At 42.4% G+C, this 19687-nt stretch overlaps 1 protein-coding gene across 4 annotated transcripts; it reads left to right on the top strand.

The window, feature by feature from the left end:
- The first annotated feature begins 27 nt into the window (after positions 1-27).
- Positions 28-10341, top strand: LOC135539722 (bombesin receptor-activated protein C6orf89 homolog). Of its 4 annotated transcripts, none has more exons than XM_064965786.1 (8): positions 28-178; positions 831-1199; positions 1646-1811; positions 1927-2093; positions 2444-2592; positions 2945-3119; positions 6921-7044; positions 7229-10341. In XM_064965786.1, the coding sequence occupies exons 2-8, from the start codon at positions 1011-1013 to the stop codon at positions 7309-7311; spliced, it is 1053 nt and encodes a 350-aa protein (XP_064821858.1). In that variant the 5' UTR covers positions 28-178; positions 831-1010; the 3' UTR covers positions 7312-10341. The 4 variants fall into 4 exon arrangements, with proteins under 4 accessions (XP_064821858.1, XP_064821861.1, XP_064821859.1 ...); XM_064965789.1 differs by having other exon boundaries at positions 29-178; positions 1927-2075; positions 2945-3080; XM_064965787.1 differs by having other exon boundaries at positions 29-178; positions 1927-2075.
- Positions 10342-19687: the final 9346 nt, after the last annotated feature.

The following is a 19687-nucleotide window of genomic DNA, read 5'->3' as shown; positions in this document are numbered from 1 at the left end:
TTTTGCTACTCGAATCTGATGTTGACACTCTCAACTTGAATCTGTAAAACAGGGAAGTCAAGTGACATCGCAAATTCTCAAGCACCAAGAAAAGTGGGGAAAGGTTGGTTGGTCGATACGAAGCTAAATATGAGCAAGACATAGTGGATCTGTTATTGCACATTAACCGTGAATTACGGTGAGTTTGTGGTCACTGTTTGACAAATGATGTTTACTTGATTTTGTAAAATATAGCTACACCTGTTAGTAGCTAAGTTAGCTAGCTAGTAACCCGAGCAGAGACTAATTTTCTTAAATATCTGACCCTAGCCACTTAGCTAGCTTTATTTCTTCACCCCACTGCTGCAACTGACACTCATTTCTGGATTCACTGTGGCTCCCGAGTGGCGCAGCGGTCTAAGGCACTGTATCTTAGTGTTAGTAAGCGTCACTACAGACCCTGGGTCGATTCCTGGCTGTATCACTAGCGGCCGTGATTGGGATTCCCATAGGGTTCGCGCACAATTTGCCCTGCGGCGTTAGGGTTTGGCCAGGGTAGGCCATCATTGTAAATAAGAATGTGTTCTTAACTGACTTGCCTAGTTTAAAGGTTCAATGTATGTGCACATGACAATAATATCAACAAACAATTGAGAGGTTGAAAACGTTGGGACAACATCTAAGCAGGCAGAGACATATGTCCTTAGGGTAAAACTACAAATGTACAGAACGCGTCGACCAAGTTCAACTCGATGTCAATCAAACCATTTTGTTGTTGTTGTTGCTTACAGTTCATGTGGGCCTCTGAATGCTTGTGTTGACATTGACAAGGTGTATGTTTTTGACCACAGTCCAAGGCCAAGTTCCGCTATATCATCTGGATTGTTTGTGTAACTTCTGTCTGGGGCTTTGGAAGTGCTGTTTTTACCAACCTCCGAGGGAATATGAGTTACACAGCAACAAACCGAAGACTAGAGGCACTGTCCCTTCTAAAATAACTGTTGACTAGATTCATTTGGACCACGTTTGTCATGGGCACCACGCTGAGTGAGCCTTGCATCTACGACAAGCTGTCGGAGAGCATCGATATTCTCCGCCAGTCAGGGTATCGCTATGGCATGTCAGAGAGGGAGATCGAGAAGTTTATCAAACAAGTCCTGGAGACCAACGAGCCTCGAAGAGACCTGCCACAATTCCCTATCCTTCGAGCCACTATCAAGGTAAGATGTGCACACACACACACACACACACACACGTGGCCACAGATCATATATCAAGCAATGGGACTTTCGATGTCCATCAGCTAATCATATGCCAGTCAACATATCAAAAGCACATTGCAGGGATTGACATTAAGGTTTGAAAGGCACTCACCCATTGGGCAAGTCAGGAGCATTTTTTTGGTTGCCGGAAGATTATGATCACTAGCCTGAAAATGTAAAGTGGCTATTCACCTACACACGGGAGGACCAAGCAAGACCAGACTACTGGAATTATTTGCATTTTGGTTATCAGTCCAAAACTCACCTGCCCAAGGTGGAAACCTCAGAGCAGGCTCAATTTGCAGGTCTACTCAGGTCACTTGCCCCGGTAATTAGACAACCCTTAATGTCAATCTCTGCATTGATCAACCATCCTCTCACTTGTTCTCATCTCCTTACTGTAGTTTGTGGTAGCGGTAGGCTTTCTGTTGGTGGTGGTGCTGGCCTTCACCTACCCCCAGACTCGGCCCCAGCTAGGTGTGATGTACACGGGGGGACACAACTGGTCCTCCCCCCTCAGCCACGTCAGACTACTAGCTCTGCCCATCGCCAAGAAGTACAACCTGCAAGGTACAGCTACTGAGGGAAAAGACCTATGTTAGACACTAGTTGTTCACTATAGATGGATCTTTGTTTCCGAGCCAGTGTGTGTAATAACAGCTTCCGGATTGTCTGTCTCCTGTAGGTTTCCATGAGTGGTGGAGTGTTGGGGCTCTGCGGCAGGGCCTGGTCAACTGTTCTGGCTGTGCAGAGGTCTCCTCTGTGCTGGAGGTCCCCGAGACCCTCAGAGAGTCTGCAGCCATGCGCAGGGGGCCACAACCTGTGCTGCTTAAGGTACGACCACCACTGCAAGTAAGAATTTCAAGTAAGCATTTCGTTGGACGGATGTATACCATGCGTGTCGCGTACATACTGTATGGCTAATAAAACTTGAAACACTAACACCATTACAAGTTTACTCAAATATACATTTTAGTTCAACAGGAAAACAGCAATATCACTGAAAGGAAATGTTTTTGTTAGACTGAAAATCTTACTTAGACTGGAAAAACAACAATGTACCTGAAAGTGAGTGTCCAGTCTGCTAATTGTTTACAGGTCCATCACAGCATACAGCATATACATATTGTGCTAGTTCATTTAGCTGACATCGGCAGTCTTTTCTGCCCTGTGCCCGACGTATGTCCCCTGTCTTTATGCAGGGTGGGGAGTATCTGTGCATGCAGAGGCAGCAGCTAGAGGAGCTCTACTCAGCGCACTCGGGCTCCATGAGTATACTAGTGGAGAAAGACAACTTACTGTCACATGACGAGGGTTTTCCACAGGGCCCAGCAAACTTCACCTTGCTCTGGTACACACACACTTACACATATAGATGCACACACTAACGCATATATGCTGCTCTTTATTATTTGTTACTTTATTTTTTTGTTTTCGTAGGTATTTGTCTTAACTGCATTGTTGGTTAAGGGCTTGTGAGTAAGCATTTCACTGTAAGGCCTTTTGTATTTGGCGCATGTGACAAATAAAATGTGATATAGATACAAACACACACACACTTATGTGCAGATATGCACATGCACACACAGAGAAACCCAACCACACCCACAAATGCATATGAATGAGCATGATTTAGTAAACAGGTCTCAAGGAAGGAAGAAAATAAGGATGCATTTGTCAGTGTCCTCCCCTTCTTTCTCTAGGAGGTTTACATCTGTGGCCAGAGAGAAGGTGTTAAGGTGGCTGTTCCCCAAGGCTGAGCTATGTCCCCTACTGGACAGCGCCGGAACAACATTGCAGCGTTGCCTGGTCACGCATAGTGCCAACTCTCAGAGGAGAGTGAGTCTGGCCTCTAACGAAGTCCAAATAGACAAGCATGTACGGTGCCTTCGGGAAAGTATTCAGACCCCTTGACTTTTTCTGCATTTTGTTATACTAAAATGGATTAAAAATTAAAATAAAATCCTCAGCAATGTACATACAATACTCCATAATGTCAAAGCGAATACAGGTTTTTAGATTTTTTGCAAATGTATAAAAAAATAAAAATAAACAGTTACCTTATTTACACTACACCCTTTACTATGCGGCTCGAAATTGAGCTCAGGTGCATCCTGTTCCCATTGATCATCCTTGATGTTCCTACAACTTGGAGTCCACCTGTGGTAAATGCAATTGATTGGACATGATTTGGAAAGGCACACACCTGTCTATATAAGGTCCAACAGTTGACAGTGCATGTCAGAGCAAAAATCAAGCCATGAGGTCAAAAAAATGGTACGTAGGACTTCGAGACAGGATTGTTTGAAGGCACAGATCTGGGGAAGTTTGGAACCACCAAGACTCCTAGAGCTGGCCGACAGGCCAAACTGAGTAATCGGAGTGTGGACTAGATTTAGTCCTTGGTTCACTCCAGACCTGTCTGCCCTTGACCAACACAAAAACATCCTGTGGCATTCTGCATTAGCATCGAATAGCCCCCGTGATATGCAACTTTTCAGGGAAGTTAGTAACAAATATACACAGGCAGTTAGGAAAGCTAAGGCCAGCTTTTTCAAACAGAAATTTGCATCCTGTAGTACTAACTCAAAAAAGTTCTAGGACACTAAAGTCCATGGAGGATAAGAGCACCTCCTCCCAGCTGCCCACTGCACCGAGGCTAGGAAACACTCACCACCGATAAATCCACTATAATTGGGAATTTCAATAAGCATTTCTCTATGGCTGGCCATGCTTTCCAGCTGGCTACCCCTACCCCGGTCAACTGCCTGGCACCCTCCTCAGCAACCCGCCAAAGCCCCCACCATTTCCCCTTTACCCAAATCCAGATAGCTGATGTTCTGAAAGAGCTGCAGAATCTGGACCCCTACAAATCAGCCGGGCTAGACAATCTGGACCCTCTCTTTCTTAAATTATCTGCCGAAATTGTTGCAACCCCTATTACTAGCCTGTTCAACCTCTTTTGTATCGTCTGAGATTCCCAAAGATTGGAAAGCTGCTGCAGTCAACCCCCTCTTCACACTCTAAACCCAAACTGCTATAGACATATATCTATCCTACCATGTCTTTCTAAGGTATTCGAAAGCCTAGTTAACAGATTACCGACCATTTCGAATCCCACCGTACCTTCTCCGCTATGCAATCATAACCGCCATCGATAAGCGACATTACTGTGCAGCCGTATTCATCGACCTGGCCAAGGCTTTCGACTCTGTCAATCACCACATTCTTATTGGAAGACTCGACAGCCTTGGTTTCTCAAATGATTGCCTCACCTGGTTTACCAACCACTTCTCTGATAGAGTCAAATCGGAGGGCCTTTTGTCTGGACCTCTGGCAGTCTCTATGGGGGTGCCACAGGGTTCAATCCTCAGGTCGACTCTCTTACTTGTATACATCAATGATGTTGCTCTTGCTGCTGGTGATTCTCTGATACATCTCTACACAGATGAGACACCATTCTGTATACTTCTGGCCCCTCTTTAGACACTGTGTTAACTAACCTTCAGACGAGCTTCAATGCCCATACAACTCTCCTTCCGTGGCCTCCAACTGCTCTTAAACGCAAGTAAAACTAAATGCATGCTATTCAACCGATCCCTGCCCACACCTGCTCGCCAGTCCAACTTCACTACTCAGGACGGCTCTGACTTAGAATACGTGGACAACTACAAATAACTAGGTGTCTGGTTAGACTGTAAACTCTCCTTCCAGACTCACATTAAGCATCTCCAATCCAAAATTAAATCTAGAATTGGCTTCCTATATCGCAACAAAGCATCCTTCATTCATGCTGCCAAACATACCCTCGTAAAACTGACCATCCTACCGATCCTTGACTTCGGTGATGTCATCTATAAAATAGCCTCCAACACTCTGCTCAACAAACTGGATGCAGTATATCACAGTGCCACCCGTTTTGTCCCCAAAGCCCCATACACTACCCACCATTGCGACCTGTTCACTCGTTGGTTGGCCCTCGCCTCATAATCGTCACCAAACCCAATGGCTACAGCTTATCTTCAAGTCTCTGCTAGGTAAAGCCCCACCTAATCTCAGCTCACTGGTTACCATAGCAGCACCCACTCGTAGCACGCGCTCCAGCAGGTATATCTCACTGGTCACCCCCAAAGCCAATTTCTCCTTTGGTCGTCTTTCCTTCCAGTTCTCTGCCGCCAATGACTGGAACGAACTGCAAAAATCTCTGAAGCTGGAGGCTCATATTGCCCTCACTAGCTTTAAGCACCTGCTGTCAGAGCAGCTCACAGATCGCTGCACCTGTACATAGCCCATCTGTAAACTGCCCATCTATCTACCTACCTCATCCCCATACAGTATTTATTTATTTATCTTGCTCCTTTGCACCGCAGTATCTCTACTTGCACATTCATCTTCTGCACATCTACCATTCCAGTGTTTAATTGCTATATTGTAATTACTTTGCCACCATGGCCTATTTATTGCCTTAACTCCCTTATCTTACCTCATTTGCATTCACTGTATATGGACCTTTTGTTTTATTTTGTTCTACTGTATTATTGACGATGTTTTGTTTATTCCATGTGTAACTCTGTTGTTGTATGTGTCGAATTGCTATGCTTTATCTTGGCCAGGTCGCAGTGGCAAATGAGAACTTGTTCTAGCCTACCTGGTTAAATTAAGGTGGGGGGGTGGGAGAATCAGGGGGAGAAGGGCCTTTTGTCAGGGAGGTGATCAAGAACCAGATGGCCACTGACAAAGCTCCAGAGTTCCTCTGTGGAGAAGGGAGAACCTTCCAGAAGGACAACCATCTCTGCAGCACTCCACCAATCAGGCCTTTATTGTAGAGTGGCCAGACGGAAGCCACTCCTCAGTAAAAGACCCATGACAGCCCAGTTGGAGTTTGCCAAAAGTTATCTAAAGACTCTCACCATAAGAAACAATATTCTCTGGTCTGATTAAACCAAGATTGAACTATTTGGCCTGAATGCCAAGCATCACGTCTGGCGGAAATATGGCACCATCCCTATGGTGAAGCATGGTGGTGGCAGAATCATGCTGTGGTGATGTTTTTCAGAAACAGGGACTGGGAGACTTGTCAGGATCAAGGCAAAGATGAACAGAGCAAAGTACAGAGAGCTCCATGATGAAAACCTGCTCCAGAGCGCTCAGGACCTCAGACTGGGGCGAAGGTTTAACTTCCAACAGGACAACGACCCTATGCACACAGCCCACACAACGCAGGAGTGGATTCGGGACAAGTCTCTGAATGTCCTTGAGTGGCCCAGCCAGAGCCCGGACTTGAACCCGATCGAACATCTCTGGAGGAACCTGAATAGCTGTGCAGCAACGTTCCCCATCTAACCTGACAGAGCTTGAGAGGATCTGCAGAGAAGAATGGGAGAAACTCCCCAAATACAGGTGTGCCAAGCTTGTAGCATCATACCCAAGAAGACTCAATTCTGTAATGACTGCCAAAACTGCTTCAACAAAGTCTGAATAGTTATGAAAAATGTGATATTTCAGGTTTTGTTTTTATTAGCAAATACATTTTAGAATTAGGCTGTAACGTAACAAAATGTTGAAAAAGTCAAGGGGTCTAAATGCTTTCCGAAGGCCCTGTATGTTTGTTGTTATGGTGTTTGTCTTGATTCAGCTGTGTGCTGTTACAGTGGTATTGTGCGTGTGTGTGTGTTTCAGGGGGTGCGAGTGCTGGGCTGGCTGGTGGTAGGAGAGGGCCTGCCCACAGTTAGAGTGCTCCCGGTCCACCACTGTCAGAAACACTGCAGCTCCTTCAACCTCTGGCTGGGACCTGGAGATATAGGTGAGAGGAACACACTCACACACTGCAAGTATACTGTGTAATATTGTAAGTATACTGTAACCATTATTAGTTAATTATTTGAATAGTGTCTTTGTGCTCGGCAGTAACCAAAGCCTGATTTAGACCTATACAAATTTGCATTTAGTTTGACCTCATTGTGACCTTTGTGCTTTGACCCTGCCAGTGTACGCTGACCCGCTTTACTGGCAGATGGAGCTGTTCCCCGGCCGAGACCAAAACATAGTTTGTGACGGCTCCACTTTCTGAGGGAGGTGAGGAACAACCGAATGGGAGGAAGACGGAGGGAGAGAGTGAAGGGTTCTGTCATACAGAACTCTTGAAACTCCATTCCGGTCTTGACATCTGCATACTGGCTGAGAATATCACTTCCTGTAGAGTCCGAGTGTGATTGGACCTTTTAACCGTCCCTTGCAGGCTAGTCCCGCCCTCCTCTAGGTATGGGAAAGCACACTCACCACAGGCACAATATAGACTGAAGAAATCTGAACACCTCTCATCTCCCCTACCCTTCTCTGGCCTAATAACAAACTCCTTTCTAGCCCCTACTTGTGCCTCTTTGTTGATATCCCTTCGCAGATCTAAGACAACTGGATGGTTGTAAGCAGGGAGCGACCACTCTCAGGCTTGGAGGTGTGTTTCTCGATAAGGAAGAGGCTGGAATGTTCTCAAATTAGGACCGTTTGCCTCAGAGGAAAAATGGAGAGAGTGACTGATTTAATTTTTTTGAACATCAGAAGGTGTTGCCTCTGTATTGTTCAGTTGGAATGTTCAAGATTGTTTTGGTTATGTTTTTTAGTTGTGATCAAATCACACCGCCACAACAGGAAAAATGGAACAGTTTTGTGGTGCTGCCCTCCCTTCTTCTACTCGCTCTTATACCGGACCGTATTCATCACCTAAGTTCAACATGTCGCTGCTAGTGTAACAATGACAGTTGGTTAGGAGGATGTATGAAATTGATTTGTCAGTTTAGGGAATTACATTTGATTACTGAAAGTGCAGATATTGTATTTCATATATAGTTGATGATGAGTGCTTGTGCCATAATTTCAGAAAGACTGAAATGCTATTTCTTAAGGTTCTTTTCACTAACTGTTTTTGTTTTGTCACTGCTTTTTCCACTGTCATCCAGTCTCCCGCGTGAGCACTAACAAGCCAGAGTTTGTTTTAGTGATGTCACAGTGTTTGATGTTTTGTCACTAACGCTATAGTCCCAGTCAGTATTAGATAAAACGTTGCGGCCCTGCCGCTTATGGGGAAAACAGCCTGTAGTTACCTAGGTTACCCCATTGGTTCACAGCCAAAACATTTTTCAAATGCAATTTTCTTGTTGTTTCAACATTGCTTTCCTTCTCACTACTACTAAAAAAAACAAATATTCTAGGGCTTCCCTCATGCGCCTTTACATGATGGTGCGATCAGCTGAGTGAGTGCTACCAGCTACCGACCGGAACATTAAGCTAGCCAAGACAAACAACACAAAACAAACAAAAAAGTAGTGAGTGGCGTTACAAACGGACTATACTAAACAAGTTAAATGTCTTACCTATGATTTAAATGTTTTCCACACACAGCTACCTTTTAGCCTACTTAGACACCAGGTCCCCGCATCTCCCACGCCGAGAATAGCCTGCAACACAGCAGATTTTCTCCATGTTTTGTTATTTCTGTTTACCAAAAAATGTATAACAAAGTTGTCTCTCTTACACTGGGGGTCAATGGGAAATAAGTTTTGTTTTCCCCAATTTGTGGGCATGGTTGAGGGGAATTCCTTATTATTATGTGAATAGCGACATGGACTATCGATGTTCAGAGATTTGATCCGGTTCTATTGTCAACATAGTGTTTATAGAGTTTTAATCTCTCAGAATTAACCATTGTCACATTATGGCCTTATTGTTAAGCTATATTTTAACATTTTAAATGAATCTGTTTTTCAGCTTCCCTGTTGGAGCTGACTTCTTTTATCATTATTTATTGTTTCAAGTTCAAATGATGTCCATGTACTGGAACCTAAGCTATTAAGTGGTTGTTATTGTTCATCTCTTCATGACTGGATGTATTGGCATGTACTACTGCCATATTGCATAATACATACTATGAATACATCTGTTCTTTTAGTAGTACACATGTCTAATTCCCTGCTTTGTATGAACTCTGAGGATAGTGCCAAAAATAGTCTATTGAAGAAGTTCAATATTTTTTTTATTTTTTTTTTACCATATCTTTTTAAAAATATTTAAATGGCATGTTAGAAGGGTCCAGACATTTTCTTTGCGATTTCACTTGTTTTTGGGGAACTTATCCAAAATATAATATTAAGTTGCTGAGACAATTTAGTGTGTACATCTAAAGGGGTAACTTTCTGGGGTAAGTTTCTCAAAAACAAGTGAAATAGCAAAAAAGTTTCTGGACCCTTCCATAACATGCCTTTTATAATAGGTTATATCACATTATCTGGCATACTATCTGTAGCTAATATTCTCCCTGTTTTTATTTTCTTTTTCTGTTAGCAAGCTCAAGGCTGCTTAATTTGGTGTCCTTCAAGCAGTCCACTGTGGGTTCTTTGTATTGAAAACGGGGCAATGTATATCACTGGCTTTAAATGTGATTACTTTGGTGAAAGTGGCAATTCAACCTTTTCTTATTGGCTTTGAACAATAGTTTTGTATGATCAAATTCCAATGTGAGTCAAGAATTGGACACTTGTTTTGGTTGTGTGTGCTTAATAGGTGTCATGGAAATCAACACTTTAGTTTGACTATTGTATTTTTGATATCCCTTTAAATCATGATGTTATAAAATGTGCAATAATTTCCATGTTGGATCTTAAAATCAGAGAGCATTATATCAAATAGTTTGATTTCATGTACTCATGTGTCGTCTCTGGCTTCTTTAATGTGATGCCAAGCTATTATCAAATCGAGTATGTGATTGAATTAAGCCACTCGTTAATAACCTGGGGCACCACAGAAGAGTTTGTTTATATAGAGTGGCTATCTCCCAAATCCATTCTTAAATAGTGGCAAGTAGCCAAGTGGTTAAGAGTGTTGGGCCAGTAACCAAAAGGTTGCTAGATCGAATCCCTGAGCTAACAAGGTAAAAATCAGTCGTTCTGCTCCTGAATAACATTTACATTACATTTAAGTCATTTGGCAGACGCTCTTATCCAGAAGGCTGTTAACCCACTGTTCCTAGGCCATCATTGTAAATAAGAATTTGTACTTAACTGACTTTCCTAGTTAAATAAAGGTTAAATATTTTTTTTTAAATACATGATATTTTATATCAATAGCAGTCAATCAGTCATTAATTATTATTTACATAATATCAGTCATCTGAAAGTTGTAAAATTCTACGAACCCAGCCTTTACTATGAATCATCCATCCACATTTGCACAATTATTTATTTATTTACTAACTAATTAAACAATTACATAATATACAATACATAATAACATTATACAGTAAATACCATCCCTAGTGGACTAAACAAAAACAGTTTGGTTATAACACGATAGATTCAGAGATAATAAAGGGGAGGTTCAGAAGGAAGACTAAGGAATGGGTCACTATCGGACATGGGAAGCTATTCTCACAAATACCTATGCCACTAATGATCGCTCGTTCGGAGAAAGGTAATGCATTGTATTTATGTGAAGCTGCCTTCGATAGTTGAGCTGGTGTGAGGCTTTGGTTTGCCCAGTTGATGTCGCCATTGTCCTTTGTTGATTCTTCTGGGTCAATGTTCTTACTAGATTTGCTACCTTTCCAGCTGCAGTCTGTTCGGCTGTAATCTAGGACTCACTTCTTGAGTGATCAATAGTTCAGAGTTCATACCATTTCAAGTGTGGAGCAAGCCCTCACATGTTCTGGCCTGTAGATTGGAAATTACAATTAGCCCTTTTTAAACATGAGGACCTCACGGTATTTGGAACTGAGGTGACTTTTCATCACAGGAGCTTATATTCTAGAGTAGAAAAGGGGTTGGTTCATCATATCCAACCAATATCTATTCACTTGGACGTGGCTACTGACTGGGCACAAGTTACCAAAAACAAAGATTTTAATTTTAGAAGACGAAATCACATTATCTTTTCAAAAGTGTTCTTATACTTCGTTAGACATTTTTATCCCACATTCAGATGCAAGCCTCATAACTGAGGAACTTGTCTAAACAGAGTTAGGGTAATGTGGCTGTGTTGTATTTCATGAGGTCACAAACATGAAACAAATAGACCGGGTCGTAGCTGGCTTCTCCACTGACCATTTCCAAATTCTCTAAATTAGGAATAATGTTTAATTCTCCAATTCGGGAGGTAGGAGTATTTGGCGGGAGAGTCCCTTTGTCTTACTGTGACACTCAATTCTGCAAGGGAGAAGAGGGCCTCTGCCAGGAATGTAGGGAGCTGTTGCAAAAACTGCCCCCTCCTAAGGAGGGGGGGGGGTCACATCTCTGCTAGAGGGCTAGCGTCAGGACATCTCTCAGACGCTGAATGTTATGATAATATAAAAATAAAAAAAACGTGTTTCAGGTCTACTGTGAGTGAGGTTGCTTGTCAGGTATGTTCATTTTATTTCACCTTTTATTTATCCAGGTAGGCCAGTTGAGAACAAGTTCTCATTTGCAACTGCGACCTGGCCAAGATAAAGCAAAGCAGTGCGACACAAACACAGATTTACGCATGGGATAAAACAAACACAGTCAATAACACAATAGAAAAATCTATATGCGGTGTCTGCAAATGTAGTAAGATTAGGGAAGTAAGGCAATAAATAGACCATAGTGGCGAAATAATTACAATTTAGCATTAACACTGGAGTGATAGATGTGCAGAAAATGAATGTGCAAGTAGAGATACTGGGGTGCAAAGGAGCAAAAAAAAATAATTAAATGGGGATGAGGTAGTTGGGTTGTGTACAGGTGCAGCAGAGAACTGGATGGAAAGGCATCCAAAGGAGGAGTTGGCTTTGGGAATGACCAGTGAAATATACCTGCTGGAGCGCGTGCTACGGGTGGGTGCTGCTATGGTGATCAGTGAGCTGAGATAAAGCGGGGATTTACCTAGCAAAGACTTATAGATGACCTGGAGCCAGTGGGTTTTGCGACGAATATGAATCGAGGGCCAGCCAACGAGAGCATACAGGTCGCAGTGGTGGGTGGTATATGGGGCTTTGGTGACTAAACTGATGGCACTGTGATAGACGACATCCAATTTGCTGAGTAGAGTGTTTGAGGCTATTTTGTAAATGACATCGCCAAAGTCGAGGATCGGTAGGATAGTCAGTTTTACGAGCGTATGTTTGGCAGCATGAGTGAAGGAGGCTTTGTTGCGAAATAGGAAGCTGATTCTAGATTTAATTTTGGATTGGAAATGTGAGTCTGGAAGGAGAGTTTACAGTCTAACCAGACACCTAGGTATTTGTAGTTGTCCACATATTCTAAGTCAGAACCGTCCAGAGTAGTGATGCTAGACGGGCGTGCAGCGATCGGTTGAAGAGCATGCATTTAGTTTTACTTGCACTTAAGAGCAGTTGGAGGCCACAGAAGGAGTGTTGTATGGCATTGAAGCTTGTTTGGAGGTTTGTTAACACAGTGCCCAAAGAAGTGCCAGAATGGTGTCGTCTGCATAGAGGTAGATCAGGGAATCACCAGTAGCAAGAGTGACATCATTGATGTATACAGAGAAAATAGCCCCAGAATTTAACCCTGTGGCACCCCCATAGAGACTGACAGAAGTCCGGACAACAGTGAACTCTATCTGAGAAGTATTTGGTGAACCAAGTGAGGCATTCATTTGAGAAACCAAGGCTGTGGAGTCTGCCTATAAGAATCCGGTGATTGACAGGGTCGAAAGCCTTGGCCAGGTCGATGAATAAGGCTGCACAGTTGTATTTTATCGATGGCGGTTAGGATATCGTTTAGGACCTTGAGCCTGGCTGAGGTGCACCCATGACCAGCTCGGAAACCAGATCGCATAGCGGAGAAGGTACGGTGGGATTCTAAATGGTCGGTGATCTGTTCACTTGGCTTCCGAAGACTTTAGAAAGGGAGGGCAGGATGGATATAGGTCTGTAACAGTTTGGGTCTAGAGTGTCTCCCCCTTTGAAGAGGGGTATGACCATGGCAGCTTTCCAATCTTTAGGAATCTCAGACGATGCGAAAGAGCATTTGAACAAGTTGGTAATAAGGGTTGCAACAATTTCGACAGATAATTTTAGAACGAGAGGGTCCAGATTGTCTAGCCCAGCTGATTTGTAGGGGTCCAGATTTTGTAGCTCTTTCAGAACATGAGCAATCTGTATTTGGGTGAAGGAGAAATGGGGGAGGCTTGGGTAAGTTGCTGTGGGGGTCAGCATGGCCAGCCGCTTGTTGAAAATGCTTATTGAAAATCTTGATTATCGTAGATTTATCGGTGGTGACAGTGTTTCCTAGCCTCAGTGCAGTGGGCAGCTGAGAGGAGGTGCTCTTATTCTCCATGGACTTTAGTGTCCCAGAACGTTTTGGAGTTTGCTACAGGATGCAAATTTCTGTTTGAAAAAGCTAGCCTTTGCTTTTCTATGCATACTAGAATCATTAAGGGATTTTTCCTATATAGCTACATATTTTCCAGAAATAAATGTGATTATTTTTACACATGGATCTAAATATGTAATTGATGGTCAACTCCAGTCCTTGAGTGCCTGATTGGTGTCATACTTCTGCCCCAGCCCCAGCTAATACACCTGACTCCAATAATCAAAAAAGAAATAATCATAATTCCCATAAAACCTAGCGGTCAAACAGGGAAATGGGTCCTATAGTTTTCCTACCATTCATTTTTCCCATAAGGGTTTTTAGAAACACTTGAAAATAAGGGCTGTGTTTCATGTAGGCTTAGCCTGGCGTGACGTTACTTAGCTGCAAGTAAGCATTTCGTTGGACGATGTATACCATGCGTATCCCGTAAATACGACTAATACAACTTGAAACTGAAACTAATGATCTTCAGTTTAGAATGTAATTTGTTTAATATGCTGTGTTTGCTACAGTTGGGGGAAAAAGTGAGACACCTCTCCAGCCCCCGAAGACTGAAGTTGCCTGTCCTTGAAATGCACTACATGACCAAAAGTATGTGGACATCTGCTTGTCAAACATCTCATTACAAAATCATGGGCATTAATATGGAGTTGGCCCACCTTTTGCTGCTATAACAGCCTTCACTCTTCTGGGAAGGCTTTCCACTACATGTTGGGACATTTCTGCAGGGACTTGCTTCCATTCAGCCACAACAGCGTTTGTGAGGTCAGGCACACAAAGTCGACTGGGGCAGCTCGAGCAGGGCAGAAATTTCACAAACTGACTTGTTGGAAAATGTGGCATTCAATGATTGTGCCACGTTGAAAGTCACTGAGCTGATCCTTAAAAAATATATAGAACCAGTCCTTCCCACCCCTGTATCAACCCCTAGCCTATCCAGTGGCGACCCATCATTCAGGGCAGAGCCCCACTTGTTGTTTTTTTTAGGGGAGGGGGGCTTTACTGTTTTGCATGTTATTTTGGCATTAATATGTGTAACATATCAAACGATATATATCATTGAGTTAATAAAGCCGTGTACAAACATTGTTTATTTTTTGGCAGCTCCTAAATGCAGGTGTGTCAGCCAAGCTCAGTGCTTTCTGTGGTGGTTGGGCAAGCCAGCAGAAAATACGGAGCGTTGAGCTGTGATTGGCTCAATTTTCTGTCACTCATGGGTACTTTACGTCACTGACAAATGTAAGAGGATACATTGAAAGTTCTAGCCCTTCAGCTGCTGCCACAGAAGTGCCCATCCAAGAAGGCTCAGAGGTCATTCGCCACAGATAAAATATCAAATCACGTTATATCTACAGTAGCTTTGATTGAACTGATCATGTCAACGACATACTTTAAAAATCTTAGCTAGCAGTCATCATGAATCAAGTCGACAATCTACTGAGAAATCCGTTTTAATCATTGTCATATGAAGATAAATTATAGATAAAATGCATCGGTGGACAAACATAACACAAGTTGGAAAATTGCAAATTCAATAAGTGGTTTGGAAGGAATCAGTGACCGTGGCTGTGTGGTCCCAAATCTGGGATTAAGGGGCTCTTTTCCAAGTTTAAAATGATAAGGAGGACCGCCGCACCACCTTCCTGTTCAAATGAGCCAAGCACAAAAATGTGAGTCCAAAAATGTACTGTATGCTGCTTCATAAATGCTGTAACATGCAAGGGAGTTATGTATACTGTAGTTGAGAAAGTAATACTAAGTGAATGTTGTGTAGTAAGGTGTTAGTAGTCCATGTGCCTCACCCCAGTAATTTGGTCTATTTACCCCTCATAATTTCACCTACTGTTTTGACTGTTCTACTGTAGACTATAACCTGTTTTAGAGAAATGTAATCATTGAATATTGTAAGAGCTTTAATTGTCGGCTTATATGCCCCATTTATTTATCCTACAGTTCTAACTTGGTGTACAGGGAGAACACTGTAAGAACGCCCATGTTCTGAATTCTGTCGCTGTACATTTCAAAAGTGTTAAACAAATAGTTATATTGACTAACATTATGCCTGTCCTAGCTCGTTCATTGTCTTAAACCAAATTACGGATTGCCTCTTATCTGCTTGTCGTCCCCTTATTCAATAGTTTGTACATCTCAATTGTCATTAGAAACCACATTTGTGCAGTATTCAGAAGTTTGGATGACTGAGGTGCCCAAAGTAAACTGCCTTTTACTCAGGTCTAGAAGCTAGGATATGCATAATTGGTAGTATTGAATAGAAAACACTCTAAAGTTTCCAAAACTGTTAAAATAATCTGTCTGTGAGTATAACCGAACTGATATGGCAGGTGAAAACCCGAGGAGAATCCATCCAGAATTGTTTGTTGTTGTTGAGCTCACCACTCATTGAAATGGCTGTCTTTGGGAATATTAATGGAATACCTCACAGATTGCAGTTCCTTGGGCTTCCAGTAGATGTCAACAGTCTTTAGAAAGAGTTTCAGGCTTATTTTTTGAAAAATGAACTATAATTTGTAGTTTTTCTAGGTGGCTCCCATTTTGACTGTAATATTGTTGCGCGTGTTTATTTACATATTAGGGTACCTGAGAATTGATTATAAGCGTTATTTGACTTGTTTGGAAAAGGTTTATTGGTCACTTTTGAGATTCATTTGTATGCATTTTGAATGACGGAAATCGGTGGATTACTGAATAAAGCGTGCCAACGAAACTGACTTTTTTTGGGGATATAAAGAAGGACTTTATCGAACAAAGGGACCATTTGTTATGTAGCTGGGACCCTTGGGATTGCAGACTGAGGAAGATCTTCAAAGGGGAGTTATTTATTTTATAGCTATTTCTGACTTTTTTGACATCTCTGTTTGGAAAATGTTTGTAATGCTTTTGTATGCGGGGCGCTGTCCTCAGAAAATCGCATGGTATGCTTTCGCCGTAAAGCCTTTTTGAAATCTAATAAAGAGGCTGGATTAACAAGACGTTAAGCTTTTAAACTATGTAAGACACTTGTATTTTCATGAATGTTTAATATTACGAATTGTATATTTTGAATTTGGTGCTCTGCAATTTCACCGGATGTTGTCGAGGTGGGGCGCTAGTGGCACACCTATCCCAAAGAGGTTGTTTAAGCACGTCAGCCATGTTTTTATAAAGACAGTAAATGAGGCTGAACGAACTGTTTCGCTGCCAGACAACGCTCCGCTGATAGCCAGGTGTAGCAGTGGTAAGATGTTGGGACAGCTTTATGTAGGCCCCAACAGTTTGTGGGCACCGTGAACATCCCAGCTTGCGTTGCAACTTGGCAAGCCGAGAGAGAGATGGGATAGGAAAATAGGAGGAGGGAAATAAAGAAGGGCTTGTGAATTTCTGGATTTCTTTTGAGTTTGAGGTAAAATATTAAGATAAAGAAAACGCTTTGTCAGGGATCGATTATCAGTGTTTCCGACGGGAGTAACCATGTTGCGTCACAAATGTCTGATTCAGGCTCAAATGTGTTGTAATGAAGAGGCCTGGTTGTATTTGCAAACGTAGTCAAGGTTAGGGGGCTAGCAATTCAACGATTGCTGATGTCATTGGTGTTATGTGATTTTTAACTAGTTGTAACAACAACGGTGAAGAAAATGTGCTTCTTGAAGCTAGCCATAGCATCAATAGCCTGCCAGTTGCTAGCTAGGTAAACTTGCCATTCAGTGTAATGATGACGTTAGCTTACTTACTTGTTAGCTAGCTACTTAGTTGTCACTCGACCCCTAGTTTGTGAACCAGTTTAAATGGACTATTTCGAGTCCACATCCCTTCTTGACAAGCTACCTTTTAGACTTCATGGCATATTGTTACACCTACTATAATGTACAACAAAATATTATTCCCAATAATTTACTAAAATGAAAGATAGCTGTGTGGCCTGACCAGTTCTGCTGCAGAATAATTCATTCAGCCATTCGCAAACCTATCCCTCATTTACCAAAAGAACCCATCTAAACCGATACAGTGACAACCTGGAAATGATGGCACAGTGACAACCGGATGGAAATGCACCCAATGATGGCATACTGCTTATGCCATAAACCCTTGTGTCAACATGAGCAGATAGCTATGTCCCTTAACAGTCAAATATTAGTCTGCCCTCCCCATATCCTGGAAACCTGACGTTGAATTTCATTGAATTCTACATTGGACATAAATGAGCGATTGTATCAGGACAGCTTTCTCTCAGGACATAAAAATCTATTTTAACTTACTTTACCAGTTGTCTGTGTGGTAGGTCCTTTGAAGGTAGGAATGACAATATATCCACAGGAAAGTATATTTACATAAACGTTTCAAAGCACTGTTAGTGCCTATAGTGCATAAGATAAATACATAAAGTATATCATACAGTACATTCAAAGTAGACCTCTTGACTTTTTGTTACGTTACAGCCTTATTCTAAAATTGATTACATTTATTGTTTTTCTTATCAATCTCCACACAATACCTAATAATGACAAAGCGAAAACAGGTTTTCATTTTTTTTTTTGCAAATGTATAAAAATAAACACAGAACTACCTTATTTCTATAGTCTTCAGACCCTTTGCTATGAGACTCAAAATTGAGCTCAGGTGCATCTTGTTTCCATTGATCATCCTTGAGATGTTTCTACAACTTGATTGGAGTCCACCTGTGGTGAATTCATTTGATTGGACATGATTTGGAAAGGCACACACCTGTCTATATAAGGTCCCACAGTTGACAGTGCATGTCAGCAAAAAACAAACAAGCCATGAGGTCAAGAGAATTGTGTCGAGGCACAGATCTGGGAAAGGGTACTAAAACATTTCTGAAGCATTGAAGGTCCCCAAGAACACAGTGGCCTCCATCATTCTTAAATGGAAGAAGTCTGGAACCAACAACACTCTTCCTAGAGCTGGCTGCCTGGCCAAACTGAGAAATTGGGGGAGGGCATTGGCCAGGGAGCTGGCCAAGAACCCGATGGTGACTTTGACAGAGCTCCAGAGTTCCTCTGTGGAGATGGGAGAACCTTCAATAAGGACAACCATCTCTGCAGCACTACACCAATCAGGCTTTTGTGATAGAGTGGCCAGACGAAAGCCACTCCTCAGTGAAAGACCCATGACAGCCCGGTTGAAGTTTGCCAAAAGGCACCTAAAGGACTCTGACCATGAGAAACAAGATTCTCTGATCTGATGAAACCAAGGTTGAAATCTTTGGCTTGAATGCCAAGTGTCACGTTTGAAGGAAACCTGGCACCATCCCTAAAGGGAAGCGTGGTGGCAGCATCATGCTGTGGGGATATTTTGCTGTGACTGGGAGACTAGTCAGGATCGAGCGAAAGATGAACGGAGCAAAGTACAGAGAGATCTTTTATGAAAACCTGCTCTAGAGCGCTCAGGACCTCAGACTGGGGTGAAGGTTCACCTTCCAACAGGACAACGACCCTAAGCACACAGCCAAGACAATATAGGAGTGGCTTCAGGACAAGTCCCGGACTTGAACCCGATCGAACATCTCTGGAAAGACCTGAAAATAGCTGTGCAGCGACCACTCCCCATCCAACCTGACAGAGCTTGAGGATCTACTGAGAAGAATGGGAGAAACTCCCAAATACAGGTGTGCCAAGCTTGTAACGTCAAACTTGAGGTTGAAATTGCTGCCAAAGGTGCTTCAACATAGTACTGAGTAAAGGGCCTGAATACTTAAGTGAATGTAATATTTCGTTTTCATTTTAATACATGTGCAAAGATTTCTAAACCTGTTTTTGCTTTTGTCATTATGTGGTATTGTGTGTAGATGAGGGGGGGGACAATTGAATCCATTTTAGAATAAGGCTGTAACGTAACAAAATGTGGAAAAAGTAAAGGGGTCTGAATACTTTCTGAATGCATGATACATATATGTGCGTACATGTTGAGCTTGTTTCGTGTTTAGATGGTTCTGCTTGTGCTTCAGGTGCTAGAGATACTTTCCTGTGGTTATGTTGTTTCACATGCCTGCCTGCAGAAGGACTATCCACACGGACTACCAGTGAAGTTTTATTCAACATTCTGGCTTGTAGAGGTCCAAATGCTCATTTCTACCCGACGTTGAAT

The sequence above is a fragment of the Oncorhynchus masou genome, chromosome 5, assembly GCF_036934945.1.
Source record: "Oncorhynchus masou masou isolate Uvic2021 chromosome 5, UVic_Omas_1.1, whole genome shotgun sequence".
NCBI lineage: Eukaryota > Metazoa > Chordata > Actinopteri > Salmoniformes > Salmonidae > Oncorhynchus > Oncorhynchus masou.
The sequence above is the reverse complement of the archived record's forward strand: the minus strand, read 5'-3'. Positions and strand labels throughout refer to the sequence as shown.

Excerpts from the sequence above, each read along its gene's own strand:
- LOC135539722 (XM_064965786.1), top strand. The coding sequence starts at position 1,011 with ATGGGCACCACGCTGAGTGAGCCTTGCATCTACGACAAGCTGTCGGAG. Across the intron at positions 1,812-1,926 it reads CAAGAAGTACAACCTGCAAG|GTTTCCATGAGTGGTGGAGT; the intron begins GTACAGCTACTG and ends TGTCTCCTGTAG. Across the intron at positions 3,120-6,920 it reads AAGTCCAAATAGACAAGCAT|GGGGTGCGAGTGCTGGGCTG; the intron begins GTACGGTGCCTT and ends TGTGTGTTTCAG.